Source organism: Paralichthys olivaceus, chromosome 6, assembly GCF_024713975.1.
Source record: "Paralichthys olivaceus isolate ysfri-2021 chromosome 6, ASM2471397v2, whole genome shotgun sequence".
Classification (NCBI taxonomy): Eukaryota; Metazoa; Chordata; class Actinopteri; order Pleuronectiformes; family Paralichthyidae; genus Paralichthys; species Paralichthys olivaceus.
In genome coordinates, this window is record NC_091098.1 from 11161846 (window position 1) to 11177423 (window position 15578).

Sequence of the window (15578 nt, forward strand, 5' to 3'; positions counted from 1 at the left end):
ATTCCTCTGGCAGAAGCTGAAGCGATAAATTTCAAACTAAACAACAGATTTTAAAAGATGTCTTAGGAAACACACAAGTCCATACGGTTCTTTAGTGAAATAAATATATAGGAAGAAGTCCAGCACTGCTTTATGAAGAGGAAACATCATTCTCTGAAAAAGACATTAGAACATCAGAATAAAATAACAGTGCAGGGAGCACACAGATCAGACATCAGCAAGCATTTAAATAAAGAGGCGCAGCATCAGAAGGTTTCTCTGAAGACATTGAAGGACTCTGGTGTTACATAATGTAATAATCTTCTCACGAATATAACAAACTGTGTTTATTAGCATTACTAATATGGTAAAGCAGGGCAACTTAAAGAGACAGCACAGAGAGTAGCACAAAATTAAAATTGTTTTGTTGGAACCAATTGTGTATGAAGATGTGTTTATCTTTGGCCCCTGCTAATCTCCGTGCCAGATCTGTGTATTTGTGTCTTTTATCTGCTTTTTCTGATCTTAAGTTGACAGAGAAAATGAGCAGAGGAAATGCCAGCAGCAGATCAGTGTTTAGGCTTGTCCTTCCTTCGACTGTAAACAGATCATTTTCCTCTATCAAGTGTTACACAGCAGTAGGGTTTCATGCACCACAGTGAGACCAGTGCAAGTGACAACAGAGAGATTTATTCCAAAAGTCAACCAACTTGTAATCAGAGTTTTTTTATTTCTACTTTTTTGCAAATCCTTAACAATAACAAATCAAAGTGAAGGTAAAGTAGGTGACATTAGTACGTTTTACAAACAAAAGGTTGTATAACTGTTTCTGGTTTGTGAGGTTGTGGATGCAAACTGGTGTAAACTGTGAGTGTGTTTCAGTTCCCAAAACAGCTGCTGTAAGTTTCCCAGGCTCCGGGACAAAGCCTGACACCGACAAGGGCTCTTGAAAGAGTTTGGTGACAAAAAGCCAAATCCATAAGTAGAATTACAGTCATCTATTAGCTGTCCTGTCTCTCAAGAGGAAACTTGTTGATATACCAACTGCTTGATAATGCACAGCAGAGTACTATATTTTAAAAAATGAATTCCAACTTCATGTAAATTATGAGCATTATCAATCTTGCCATCAAACAAACAATTTCCCACACTTAGTACAGGCTTTTTCAAAGTAGTCCAACATGCATGCTCAGATCTGTAATAAACAAATAGTAATTATTATATTTTTCTGCTGAATGAGATGCTAATACAACTAAACCTGGCCATGTGATAACCTGCTGTAACATCCTTCATTATTATGGTATCACTTCATAAGGATCATGAAACACAGAGGTGACACTTTACCATGAGTTTCCTGATTTAGCATTAATCAGCTCTATATGAGTATTTGATAAATGAATTATAGCAAGTTATATTTAGCAATGTTGGGACATGCTTAAGTGTTTTACTTAAGGTTTCTGTTCATAGGTGCCCAAAGAATGACTTATGGTTGAATAAATAATTACATCTATTACAACAACTATTACATTATTAATAACCATCTGAATGATTATTATCACAGCCATTAAAAATAATAAATGTGTGATTCTGGAATCATCTTTTTATGTAAGAGAAAATAATATTATTATATTATGACCAGTCTCAATACTTTATTATCTTCTGTAGAAACGTGACTGTGTGCATGCGTGACACATGACATTATAGCAGGTCTGAAGGATCCAGTGTGTCCTTGAGGTCATGATGGGGAAACTGTCTTTCTGTCTGTGGTGTTGTCAGTGGTCAGTGAATCCCGGCATGGGGAAGGGTCTTGAGAATAGCTCCACCCGCTGGCGGAGCTCTGAGATGCGTGACACTGTCTCTGGGTCCTCCAGCAGGAAGGACCTGAAGCTGGCCAGGTTTCCTGTTGAGAGACGGATGAAACAACAACAAAAGCAAGCTTTCGGTTTAAGGTTGTGTATTTCAGTCTAAAAATATCCTTCATTGCTGTAAATATTCTTTAAATATAGTGAAGATGTCCCCAGCATGTGCCTGGTTACCACCATACGTCTACCCTTCTCACTGAATCATGAGTTTACACAAAGCAAAGAAATTCCTTCTTCTCCTTCACCCACCAGTTTTCTTCTTCACATCCAGTGCAATCTGAATCCCTTCATCAATAAATTCCACAACCTTCTCGAAGTCTGTCTCGTTGAATTGTCGGGACGTCAAAGCTGGAGTTCCTGTGAAAAAATAATAACAGATAAAAGACAAATAAGAATAATAAAAGATATCACTGTTGATAAAGTTGATGAGGAGGTTAAGACTGGTGAAGTTGAGAGAGACATGCTGACACATGAGTGACAGGCTGACGGGCACAGGCAAACAGACAGACGGAAGCTATAAGACAGACAGACAGAGAAGAAAGGGTCCAATATCATGCAGGTAGGAAGACTGACTGGTTGACAGATTCTTCACAAACAAACTCCTTCAGCTCGTCACCGAGAATAATCCATTTACCCACACATCCTGCAACAGCTTTCGTGTTTTTATCTAAGTACCGAGTCTGAGTCCTCCTGGAGTGAGGGCGCTCTTGTCTCCAGGGCAGGTGTTCTTGTTGGCGGTGATGGACACAAGCTCCAAGACCCTCTCGGCCCGAGCCCCGTCCATCCCGCAAGGTCGTAGGTCGACCAAGACCAGATGGTTATCTGTTCCACCTGAGAGGGAGAGGAGGCGGAAGAGGAGGAGGAGGAGGAGGAGGAGGAGGAGGAGGAGGAGGAGGAGGAGGAGGAGGAGAGAGACATTCTGCAAAATGAATGATCACAGGGATTTAAAGAATTTTCCTTCACTGTTCACTCAACTTTTCATGCAGGGAATCATTACCATTATCATCACACAAAAATTCCCCCTAATATTGGCTTTATTCCTTTTAACTGTCAAGTGAAGGTTAAGTGAACTTAGGAAATTAGGTCAGAGCACATAAAGAAGTGATAAATCTGAATCTAAATGTAACTCTGTCAGGGACTTGGAAAGACAGAAAAACAATATTACTTACAGCTCATTCTAAATACGGATTCAGTGGGAAAACCACAAAACTATCAAATTTGACCCTAACACTGTGTATGTGCATGTACAAGTAAACAAAAAAACACATGACGTGTATCTTAATCATCAGAAGCTGCTTCGCTACCTGACACCAGGGTGTAGCCTCTCTTCAGAAGAGCGTCAGCCATGGCCTTGGCGTTTAGCAGCACTTGACTGATGTACTGCTTGAACATGGGAGTGGACGCCTGCATAGAAAAATCCTACGTTACAGAGTCCACATCAGGACACTCCAGATAGGAATAAATTATTCATATATGAGTAACTGAAATTAAGCTGCAGTTTAAAATGATCTGCAGATTGTTTTCCCCAAAGGATTTAATCTCCTCCAGGCTTTTGTTGAATATTCTATGTAAAAGGAAGTTGGACCTGTTTTAGGGCGACGGCCACCCCGGCAATGGCGTGGTTGTGAGGCCCTCCCTGAAGCGAAGGGAACACGGCAAAGTTCACCCTGTCCTGGAGGTCGTAGGTCACCTCCCGACCTTTGTTATCCACAGAGCGCACGCCTTTGCGGTAGAAGATCAGACCGGCCCTTCAAAGTGGAGAGAGAGAAAGAACGCAATGCTTGAAATGTTGAATGTTAAACGTGATAATAAACTTGTCCTGTACTCTTGAGCTTATCAAAGTCTCATGGTATCCAGGCCCTCACCTCGCTCCACGCAGGGACTTATGGGTAGTGGATGTGACCAGGTCAGCATGGTGGAAAGGAGATGGAACAGCCCCGGCTGCCACCAGGCCGCTGATGTGAGCCATATCTGCCAGCAGGTAGGCTTTCAGCTCCACACACAGCTGCACACACAGTCAGAGACAATAAGTGTTACCAGCCATCGTTTGGAAAAGTCATTTTGTGTTTCCTACTTTTACTTTTCTTCAGTTTTTTTCTATTCTGCGTCATGATTTTTTCCCTTTCTTTCTATTAGACGTACCTTCTTCATGCGAGCGTAGTCGATGAGGCGAGCGTAGGCGCTGGTTCCTGCGATGATAAGTCTGGGCCTGAAGAGCCGGGCCGTCGCCTCCAGCCGCTCATAATCTATGAGACCTGTTTTGGGCTGAGATAATAAAAGTGGACACATAGATGCAGGAAAGGTTCAGCTAGGGACGTATTTTTCCCCTACAGATTTGCTTTGAAGATTTTGATTCAAATCTTAATTCCTAGTCACACGACGTCAAATCATGACTCACGTCCAGCTTGTAAGGCATCGACTCAAAGTAGATGGAGGTGGCAGAGATCCTCTTGGCATCTGTCATGTAGCCGTGGGTAAGGCTGAAATGGGGAATAGAAGTCATTGATAACTAGAGTAGAGCGTATACATCTCAGAAGTTCAGCATGTTCAGGAGAGGGTTCATGTCAGGTCTTCTTCAAACTGACCTGTTGAGCTCCTGATTTCTCTCTCATATCACCAGGATATTTACATCACCAGTGAAACACAGAAATATGAAATAAACTGATAAAAACAGAAGTAAGACTTAATGTTCTGTGTCTTGCAGGAGATTAACTTTTGCTTTTTCTTGTTGGAGAAAAATGTTAACAAACAGAGATGTTATTTTCAGTTTTTACAGTGAGGATGTTGTCTTACTGTCCTCCGTCAGGCAGATCCAGGCCCATGATGCGGTCATGAGGCTTGAGTACAGATGTGTAGGCTGCAAAGTTAGCAGGGGAGCCGGAGTATGGCTGGACGTTAACGCCCCACACGCTGGGGTCCAGACCAAAGGCGGCGAGTGCTCGTTTCTGACACAGCAGCTCAATCTGATCCACTACCTCTGCACCTCCATAATACCTGTTCCAGACAAAGGCATCCATCGCTTTCATTGATATGGTGGGACAAATGATGAAGAATGTTATATTAATATTACATTAAAGTCTGAATATTCTACAAGTATTTCTCTGTGTTGAAAATATCAATATTTTTATATATATTATATTATACTTTAGATTTATACTTACAGGAGCTGACAGTAATTGCCTTGCTTAAGGGCACCATGCCATTTCTTACCTACTCCTCCCATCTAAAGTATTTTTCATCACATTGTTATATGTTGTGTTTAATTTTGAATTGTTTCATATTATTTCATATCAAAGCACATATTGTACTGTTTAATATTGTACAATATTTCATCAGATTGTGTATCATTTTGTATCATATTATATTTTTGTCAGATTGTGTTGTATAATATCATTGTATTATATGTTGCCGTGTCATGATATTTTATCGTTTTGTTCATATTGTGTTGAAATGTGATCAGGGAGTAAAATCAACAACACAAGTCCACTTCACTGACATTTGTAGAATGAAACTTTCTAATTATCAGAAGCCACAGAATTATTGGGCTTCTGATAATCTTTTGAAGCTCTGTAGGTACATTGTCCTCGTAGTTACCTTTGTCCTGGGTAGCCCTCAGAGTATTTGTTGTTCAGACATGAACCCTGGGCCTCGAGCGCTGCCCTGCTGCAAAAGTTCTGACAGGACAAACAAGCTCAGAGTCAGGATCCAGAACCGCACAATGTTTTTTTTCTATCAGGCTTAAATATTCAGAAAACTGTCACCATATGAATATAAACTGGATATGGCTGACTGAAGATCTGTTTCACCGAGGCCAAGCTACACAGTACAACCATAGTCCAACTCTAGTTTTCCTGCGTTCAGTTTTAGTTCAACTGTGAGCATTTCTCTTATAAACACCAATTATAAAAAAAGTAAGACAAGTTCCAGAATCAGAGAAGGACAACTATATTTAAATCAATTAAATTTGTTGCATAAATCTCTACAAAAGGTCAATAATTTCTGAAAGTTGAAATGAGAACAAAATATTGGAGGTAATTTAAATTAATGGATGAATATGGCGAATTGGACAAAACCTCCATATTCACTCTGCTCTCTGATCCCCATGGGGCTCAGACAGGATGTCAAATCTTTCCAGTTGAGAGTCAGAAGAAAGAGGGAGCTGCAGAAAAAAAAAAAGGAAATGAATGTAAATGAATTTTTTTTCCTGTCTCAATGTTTTTTCCCTTCTCTCATTCCTGCACAGCCTCTCTCTCTATCTGTCTGTCGCTGTCCCCCTCTGCCTTGTTATTATACTAAGCCTGCCTCTGTTCAGGGAACCCGCAATCATACCTGAGGGATTTCAGGCCTGTCCCCCGTGTGACATGTGTCTCTCTAGGACACTTTCCAAACTCTATCTCAACAGACAGTTGAACGCACACACACACACACACACACACACACACACACACACACACACACACACACACACACACACACACACACACACACACACACACACACACTCACACCTCATCTGTCTCACAGCAGATCAATGGCGGAAAACAGTGAGGGGACCTACTGGGATCATTTGACTGTTCCTGAAGACATGACGCAGACTCTCTGTTGGGAGTCAGCCTGCAATGGCGACTGACTGACTGGCGGCACATGAGGGGATATGAAAATCTTTCAGACGTCATTGTGACTGATGGTGCTGGATATCTAATTGCTGGAGAATAAAAGAATGAAAGCTTTTTTTCTCCACAGCTTCCACTTAGATGAAATCAGTAACTTTCACCTTCACAGGGGGAGAATGTGCAAGAAATCTCTGTGAAGAAAAGCAGATAAATTCTAAAAACTGTAGCTCTGGTGACGTGTGGTTATACGGCTTCAGGAGGCTCCTCCTTGTAGTGTTTTTCTTGCCTTCTGTCTCACACACAACATCTTTAACATGTCTGTCCACAGAGAAACTCATGAGATAATCAGTCTTAATATCCTTATCATTTATATTCACAGGTTGAACAGCTGCTTTTTAACAAAGAAGATCCAAGGTAAGAATTTAAACTAAGTATTAAACCAAAAGCCATGCAGGTAATGAGCACACGCTGTGATTACACAAGAAATTCATATTGAATTATATTTGAATAAAAATGCAATGGCTGTGAATTATCCCTGTTTATCAGTAGGGTCTTCATGAAAATTTCCACACAGGAGAAGCCTCGACAAATTGGCATCATGGTTGACAATTAATTGAAATTGAGTAAAATCCACATATAACCTGCAAGGTCTGAGTGATTCTACCCACAGATGATATTTATGTTATCACCTTGTAAAGTTAAAGCAATAATTTGCTTAATGAAGGACTTTGTTATTGAGAGGAGCAATGTCTGAGACATGGACTGTACATAAAGATGGACTCCACTTCCTCCTACTATCCAGAAATATAAAATAATCCAGATACAAACGCTGCCATCTTGTGCATCTAGAGACAGACGTCCCGCAGATACACGTGCACGACCAATCATGAGTCAATCTCAGCTGTCTCATGACATTTTGCCACATTTATATAGCTTCAAATAATTAAAATCAAACTTACTGGAAAAATTTGCATATGAGTTAACATCAGTGTCATAAGAACTACCAACTACTTTGACTTTTTAAATCGGACTGTGTCCCGTCCACTAACATAGAGGAGGTGGGATTTATCTCATATACTGCAGCCAGCCACCAGGTGGTGATTGAGACACTCTGGTTTCACTTTTGAGAAGCAGACATCTTTATATTCAGTCTATGGTCTGATGGGGTTGCACAGTGTTTTGCTGCCAACATGCGTTGAAGGAATACAGTGACTACATGTTATAGTGAACAATCAGTAGCTGTGCAGTTACTCTATGAAAGCATGTAAACCACGTTGCCATTACTGTGCATACACTTTGTTCTGGGCTATAAATAATTATTTCAATATTCTTTTAAATCCACTGCTCAGTTAAATCTAACAAAGTGTACTAAGTATTTTAATCAATATTCAGTACTTGAAGGTACAGTGTGTAGAATTTTGTGATATCTAGTGTTTACATTGCATGTTGCAGCTGACCTCCCCTCAACATAATAATAAAACTCCACTTGCTTCTACTACTGCTTCTGCCCTTGTTTGTTTTTATTGTTGGCTCTCACCTCTGATGCAATGAGCTCCAGGCCACGGCACTGCCGGTCCTTCTCCTGCTGCAGAAGGCTCCACATCTCTGGGTCATCCTGGGCCAGGCTCTCCTGTCCCGTCCAGCCACTGGAGCTGCTGAGGCCTCGTCTGCATGGCTCCATGGTGGTCTGGCAATCTCGGCCCAAACATCCCGAAACCCTGGGGAAGAGGGGCTGCAGCGTGGGGCAGTGGATACACAAACCAACACAGTCAGAAAATATATATCCACTTTCTGAATGATGGCTGTCAAACTATTCTCTGCCTCAGACTTGTGTAGTCACAGGGTCTGATGCAACTCTCCATTGTGCTGTAAAATGTGAAAGGTTGAAAAGTTTCTGAGGGGTCTTGTTTTGTTGTTATTGTCTAAGATTGCTCCTTTTGTGTCTTTTGAAAAGCTCATGAAGAGTACGCCTGTGCAAAAACACTTTCATCACTCAAAATTATAATGCTTTGCACTGGGGGCTCTGAAACAAGGGAGCTGGAATAATGTGTCTTTTGATGTTCTAAACAATCCATTAAATGAAAGGCAGTGAAAAACCAAATGTGTTATTCACTGGAGCGGTTATGGAAAACCTTGGACATGAAAAGTATAATGGGGACTATACCCAGACAAGCCATGACTTGTTTATCAGGGTCGTGTTTGTTGAAGGCAGCTTGTACCTGCGTGATAGTTACATAACTATGTAACTTTGTTCTAATACACAGTTTACAATTCAAGCATAAAATATATTTTGAAGCAAGCCTGCTTTCATCTTTTGTGTTCATGTTCTCTAAACTGTTTTCTAAACTGTGTAAAGTTTTGCAAACAAAACATTTTCTGGGACAAACAGTGGTGCTCTTTTCTTCTCTAACAACCTGAAATAATCACAGTCATCAGACAAACATGGTTACACTTATGCGACTGGACTGAGCGACTGAAAATACAAAACAAAAAAACACACAATGTGCATTTTCAAACCAGTCTGTGTCAGGGTTGAAGTGACATGAGGTGACAAAACTGACCTAGTTTATATAAATTAACGATTTGAGCAACAGAACAACATGTAACACACACACACGTGGATCTGTGCATGTATTTTTTTTAAATTCTTTAAAATAAGTATAGTATTGAACAAACCTACTCACCCGAAATGTCTTCCGTAGCATGAAAGAAAACATGTCTGTCACAGCAGAGCGCTGGGAAAACACAAACACTCTCATGGTGCAAAGGTGAAAGTAAAATCAAAACTGGAACTGATCCAAGGACACTGGACACTGATAAAAGTGATGGCAGGTGTAAATCATCTGTTTCACGTCTTTGAAGGAGAAACATATCATCAATCATTGCTACTGTGCACGGTTCATTTAATTGTATAAAAACCTTTTGAAGTCAGTTCATTTTTACAAAACTACGGATAATTCTGTCCCTGCAGTCTGAACTGGAGAGGTTCATTTTGTTTTATTAATAAGCCAAGAAATCACATTTTTCAAATAGCGAATATTTTGATATAAAGTCTTCACATCTACTGATACATATTCAAAAGACAAAACTCATAAATCACTTTATACAAAGTTAAATATAAGATGGAGCTGTTCAGGGTGAGTGTCATTACAACATACAACTCATATTTTCAAACTCACTATAAACATTTTTTTGTCTGAAGCACAGTCTCTTAATGGATGGTGGGTGTTTTCTGTGTGTAACATGCAATTTACCAATGAGAGCTCCGTCTCCCGATTCCATTAAAAGCCAGGTGCTATGGTGAATTGCCAAAATAGAGGAAAAGCTTTCACTTTGCCCACAAGGATACGTCTGTGTTTACCAAGCAGAGTGCGCGGAGTGAAACGGCCAATAAGAGCAGATCATTATTGGTTAAAAGTGCAATTGCTTTCTGTTGCCTCTATATAGCCATTCACCAATGATGCACCTCATTATACCTCATTTTAAGCCCAACACGCCAAATGGATGCTGAGATGGCCACAAGGGAATTTGCTATTTAAACACCATGGGGAAGAAGCAGTCTGAAACTAGAGAAGAAACATGCTTAGCACCACATTGCACTGGGTGTAAGCTAGAGATCAGTCTGGGCTCAAACTGCTATCACGTGTTTTTAACATCATAAAAAACAGTCAGTATGAAAAGATGTGTTCGACGTCACAGATTCAGCTTGAGTCCATCATCCAAAGTGCTGCTGGTTCTGCTCCATCTGAAAGTTGTGGTCTGGACAGATTTTCTGCACCAGCCTGTAGTCGGTGCCGGTGAAGGCGATGAAGATGCATATAACTTTAAAGGGTTTGGCGCAGATCCAGGCTGCCTGTGACTGGGTGTTCTCTGAGTAGCACGTCTGCCCCGGGTTGTATAGGCAGGGCTTGGTCTTCTTAGACCGGTTGGTTCTCTGGTACTCAATCCTGCAGTTGAGTTCGGTGACCATCATCATGTCCGGCTGCTGCTTCTGCTGGTCAGGAGGGGCGGAGCTGGTGGAGTGAGGCAGGCTCTGGTACGAGGGCGTCACTTCCGGAACCAGGACTGAGTTTTTGGTGTGAGCGCTCTGAGTCACAGGATGCAGAACTTCCCAACCCACAGCTTTGGAGGGCGGAACGATGCTGACAGATATGTTCCCCAAACGGGAGGAGTTGTGGCGGAAGTAGACGCTGAAAGTCCCGTTGATGTGGTCCACGATTTTCCCAGTCACCAGGAGGCTGAACTTGACTGTTTTCACGTTGAAGTAAAAATCACCCCAGCCCAGGATCTTCTTGGCCTTTGTGGATGTTTTCGCAGGAGATCTGGGAGCAGGGCGGTGCAGATACTGATCCAGGGCTTGGGAGAAGTTCTGCGGCCAGCCGTACGGGCCGAGCGAGCTGTAAGCAGGTGTTTTGTGTTTGGTGGAGATGATCTGTAGATCTTTGGAGATGTGTTTCACCTTCAGTGCAGCTCCCACAGCGTCTTCTCTTCCTCCTTTCTCCTCCTTCCATTGTTGGTCCAAGGGATTCACTGTTTCTTGGACCTACAGAGAAGAATTAAAACACAAAAAAACGAGCTGTAACATTTAGTTTGTAAAAAGTAAAGTAGATTTGGTTCAAAATGTCTTGGCTTTGAGGTGACTGTGCCTGATATTGCTCTCACCACCCAATAGATATGAACAGAATTTGTTTTTGATTTTTACAGAACAATTAGATGTAATGATATTAAACTTTATTTCCACAAATAGCTTCTCTGTTACTTTGGATACCAAAGAAATAGTCCCTATCAAATCTTCTTACAGGTGTTTATGTTTTTGGATTTGTGTCTCTGTTGTTTGCTCCTTGAGTTGAGTTGTTCTTTTCTGTTATTGCACAGTCAGTGTCTGCTTTCCCCCCTGCCCCCGCCTTGACTGCCCCCACCTCTGCTTTGTTACCACCTCCAAGGAGGTTATATGTTTGTTTTTTTTGTTAGTTTGCAAGCAGCATTACAAAATAAAACTACAGGGTGGTTGACCATGAAACTTGATGGAAGGGTCATGAAAGAATACATTCGATTTTGATGAGGATCCGGATAAGGGTGCAGATCAAAGGCATTTCTTTGTTCACTTTCTTCAACATTGCAAGATAGGACGTTATTCATCATTTTCAGTGATTTCTCAGAAAATAATTCATGTGTAAAATTTAGTGCAGATTCAACTACAAATCTGGATCTAGTTCATTTGAATGTGGATTCATAAGAGTAACGTGTGGCCTTGGTGGATGTATGTACTCTACTGCATGCTCATCTGGTAAACGTCTGTATTCAAACCCTGTGTTCCTCTATGTTCCCTGCTTGTCATGTTTTCTAGTAAGTTTTTGACCTTTGCCTTTTTTGCGTCATTGTTTTTGAAAACCTGTGACGTTCTGTGTCTCAAACCTTGTTTCGTCTTATCAACAATATATTTTTTGATCTGTCCTCGAGTGTGTCATCTGCATTTGGGTCCTCACCGTGCTCCGGATGTACGACTAAAAACAAAGACTAAAAGGAAATTGTGAAAATTTAAATCACTTTATTATAATAGCGGTGCAGCAGATGGAGTACAGCATGAAAAAAAGATGCTCAGTGCAGCGTGTCAGCATCAATGAGCAGCACTCAAGCTTTGAATCGGAAGTTAATATGAGGCTTCAACAGTCTGTCGCTTCTTCCCAAGGTTCAGTCTTTTCAATGTTAAACTCCCTCTTTGTGTCATAACACCTGCAGCATTGCAAATAGAAACACTGTCTGTTAAGACTCAAGTGGATGATTCCCATTGGAATCATCTGAATGATAGCTCACAGATTGTTGTGGTTGAAAAATAGTAACTCAGAAAGCAACATTGCACCTGTGTTTATATCACTCCACCTTCATCATGCTCGCAGACAGCTTAAGCATATCAATATTAGCTCTGCAGAATAAAGAGTGACAAGACAGATTAGAGGGAGAAAGCCCTTTAGATCACCAGGACGACCGCAGATGAAGGACAGTTTTCACTGCAGCTACATTACAAGAAAGCAGATAATCGATCAAAATAATTATGCTTCAACGTGTCAGGTCCCCTGAACGAGAGCGAATTGAGATTGACTGTGATCGATAGTGTAGGTCAGCCCCTTCAGGCAAGGACTGCAGGAAGGAACATGCTCACGCCCACACACAATGTCACAGTCATATTTCCATGGACACATTTTAATTTGGCTGTCCTCTCTCTTCTTCCCTTGTTAAAACTCCCGATCCACTTTTCAGTGCGACCTTGATAATGAACTGAATCCATCGGCTTATTAATCAATACGTCTGTAGAAGAGACAGGGACACAGTCAACACACAGGTCACTGCTGAAATCGATGCTCATTCACCATTTATAATGTAAAGTTTAACAAACGTGCAAAGTGTCCACAGCATCTTTTCCACATTTAGCTTCTCTGTCTTTCTCAAAAAGACAAAAATAATCCCCTCTTCTATTTCCTCTCTCATTAGAAGGATTGGGCTTTCACCTGGATTCACGTTGTCAGTCATGTGAGCAGCAGTTCATGTTTTATTTGCAACTATTTCATCATCCCTGTCTTTGCTGCTATTATTGTAAATGCACCACATATAGGCAAATAACAAATAAATAAAGAACTCATGTGCAATCTAATTTAAACTGAGCAATTCTTCCATTGTCAGCGCAACTTCAATATTTTTGTCTGTGCAATCTCAATATCATCTAATGGTAAATATTGTTACTAACTAGGAACTGTTGGGTTTTCTATAATTTTTAAGGTGTCGACATTATTATGTAAAGTGCCTTGGGATATATGTTATGATTGAATGCGATACAAAACATATATATTTAATTGAGTATTACTTAATGCTTATATTCCATATTTTCTGAGGCTTTTTAAATATCCCCTTTGCTGCTGTTGTAGCAAAGCAACTGTCCCCTTATCATCTAATTTTTGTATTGCATTGCAAACATGGTAAGTTCCACTTGACTGTAAAAAGCACGACACAGAAATGAGAGGAGAGCAGCTGTGAAAATTAAGTGATTGTTAAGCTCAATAAATCCTGTCATTAATGAGGATGTTTATGTGACTGATATTTGCCAGATTCACTTGCAGCATTGTCCTGTGATCGGATGTAACATGATGTACAGACACAAAAATACCAATGTAAACACAAATTACTTTCAAGGGCAAAAACTAATTGGATCCTCTCACTAGTCAGGTCATTAAAATGCTTCATGCGGTGTGAGAAACTCCTGTAGAGAGTCGTGACACAAATTGTGCAGAAAGTTCTGCACACTTGTTGTTCAGGACTTTATTCTAGTTTCATCATAACGTGTCGGAGGCAGAGGTTTAGAAATATTCTCCCCCAGATTTCTGAATAAATAGATCTCAGGGTATCATTATCTCTCACCAGCAAGTGGGATTCACATCACCCCTCACCACCTCCAGCCCCATGTGCCAATCTCTGCCACCTCCTGGAACAAAGTGAGCTCCAGCTGTGCCCACTGTTACAAACCTAAATCTCCAACTATGGGCTGTTCTCACCTTCCCTAATTGGAGCTCGTGGTGTGACAGCCTTGTCATTGGCTCTGTGTCAAGATGCCAGCACAGTGACTGCAACTGAGCAACAGCGGGGGAGTGGATGCAAACACAACACCTGTGCAAAAGCACCTGCACAGGAATAGGAAGCTGGGAAACCTGAGAGCTGTAATTGCATTTGTGAGGACAGAGAACATACATGCCATTGGCTAAAAATATACTTAATGTGTTAGTTTTTCAGACTTAAGAAAAAGACAAGGTGATAATGTTTCTGAAGCTCTGGGGTGATAAAACTTTTCAAACAATCAAAGACAGAGGATTAATTTAGTTCAAGTCATAAAGCACAAAATGAACTCGCTTTGAGGGTTTCACCTGACAGCTTCACTGACAAAGTTACAGATGGTGCAGACGGCTGCTCCTGCTGCACAGTTAAATGAAGTTGAATTAAAGACAGGACAGCAGATGAATTTTCTATTATTAAGAATTACAGAGCAGAAGGCTGGAACTAATTACAAGTCTGAGTGTGAATTTCACATGAGACAACTCTGATCAAGCTCTGAGACTTCAAATCATGAAGTTCTGAGACATAATCATATCAGGACAAAAGACCAATTCCAGTCCCAATCCTCACATAACACATGTAATATAAGATATCTCAGATCAGAAGAATCAAAGAAGTCAAGTCTCAACCAAGTGGCATTAAAATTCCAACAAACCAGAGCAAAGATCAGTTGAGTGGACTTGTCACCTCTGTCTACTTCTTCAAATGATTTGGAGGATTTGCTCTGCAGTCAACGTCTCCATGTCAAGTTACAGAATCCTTTGAAACCACCATGAAGCATAAAGGGGGAAAAACTGCTGGTTGATTTTCATGCACAGAAAACCACGCCTTTCAACAAGAACAAATAATTAAACAAGACCAGTGTTTGTGCATCAATGATGCAACGTGATGACCAATAATAATATATTTTAGCACTTTTCCAAAAAACAGGATAGTTACATGCAGCGTGATTATAAACTGAAACAAGGTAAATGCAAGAGAACATTTATAATTGAGCAAAAAACAAACAAACTTCAGAGCTCAGGCTTATTTGAGATTTTTCTCCAACAATTACTAATAACTACAGGCTACATTAAAAAACTATAAATTACAATTATAGACAAATAGAGTTTCTATTTCCCAGCACAGTTCAGTAAATGTGCAGAAAATGAAAATCTGACAGTACTGCAACACCACACTGTGATTTTCAACCCCTCCACCTCAGCAGCGGAGTGGAGGCGCCGAGCAGTTCACCGATGTCACTCACCGCTGGAGGGAGAAGCCACAGACAGGTGACGGTGAAGGCAAAGTTCAAACACACACACTTCATCCTGCAGCATCCACACAGGCAGCTCCACAACAAGAGCTGCTTCACTGAGCCACAACCACCACAGCACCGCTGGAGTGAAGTGCAGAGAGGACACCACGCAACAATCCCCCAAGACCTGGAGTGAAGCTGCTCCTTCTCCACCTCCCTCCCATCATCTCTCTCTCTCTCTCTCTCTCTCTCTCCACCCATCACACACACTCTCTCTCTCTCTCACAC

The 15578-nt window shown here is 41.0% G+C and overlaps 2 protein-coding genes across 2 annotated transcripts; both read right to left on the bottom strand.

Moving 5' to 3' along the window:
- Positions 1–689: 689 nt before the first annotated feature.
- Positions 690–9263, bottom strand: LOC109630655 (serine hydroxymethyltransferase, mitochondrial-like). The gene is made up of 12 exons (XM_020088964.2): positions 9139–9263; positions 7992–8186; positions 5436–5515; positions 4635–4835; positions 4240–4321; positions 3984–4106; positions 3707–3846; positions 3427–3589; positions 3146–3245; positions 2517–2672; positions 2091–2198; positions 690–1879 (listed from the first exon to the last, which is right to left on the bottom strand). Exons 1-12 carry the CDS (start codon positions 9211–9213, stop codon positions 1752–1754), a joined length of 1551 nt encoding a protein of 516 aa, XP_019944523.1. The 5' UTR covers positions 9214–9263; the 3' UTR covers positions 690–1751.
- Positions 9264–10037: 774 nt separating this feature from the next.
- Positions 10038–15489, bottom strand: LOC109630695 (neurexophilin-4-like). The gene is made up of 2 exons (XM_020089011.2): positions 15300–15489; positions 10038–10997 (listed from the first exon to the last, which is right to left on the bottom strand). Exons 1-2 carry the CDS (start codon positions 15360–15362, stop codon positions 10170–10172), a joined length of 891 nt encoding a protein of 296 aa, XP_019944570.2. The 5' UTR covers positions 15363–15489; the 3' UTR covers positions 10038–10169.
- Positions 15490–15578: the final 89 nt, after the last annotated feature.

Coding starts and splice junctions, on each gene's coding strand:
- LOC109630655 (XM_020088964.2), bottom strand. CDS start 9,213: ATGAGAGTGTTTGTGTTTTCCCAGCGCTCTGCTGTGACAGACATGTTT. Junction 3,246..3,426: donor TGGCCGTCGCCCTAAAACAG/GTCCAACTTCCT, acceptor TTTTCTATGCAG/GCGTCCACTCCCATGTTCAA. Junction 1,880..2,090: donor GGATGTGAAGAAGAAAACTG/GTGGGTGAAGGA, acceptor GTCTCTCAACAG/GAAACCTGGCCAGCTTCAGG.
- LOC109630695 (XM_020089011.2), bottom strand. CDS start 15,362: ATGAAGTGTGTGTGTTTGAACTTTGCCTTCACCGTCACCTGTCTGTGG. Junction 10,998..15,299: donor TGTGGCTTCTCCCTCCAGCG/GTGAGTGACATC, acceptor TCTTCTCTGTAG/GTCCAAGAAACAGTGAATCC.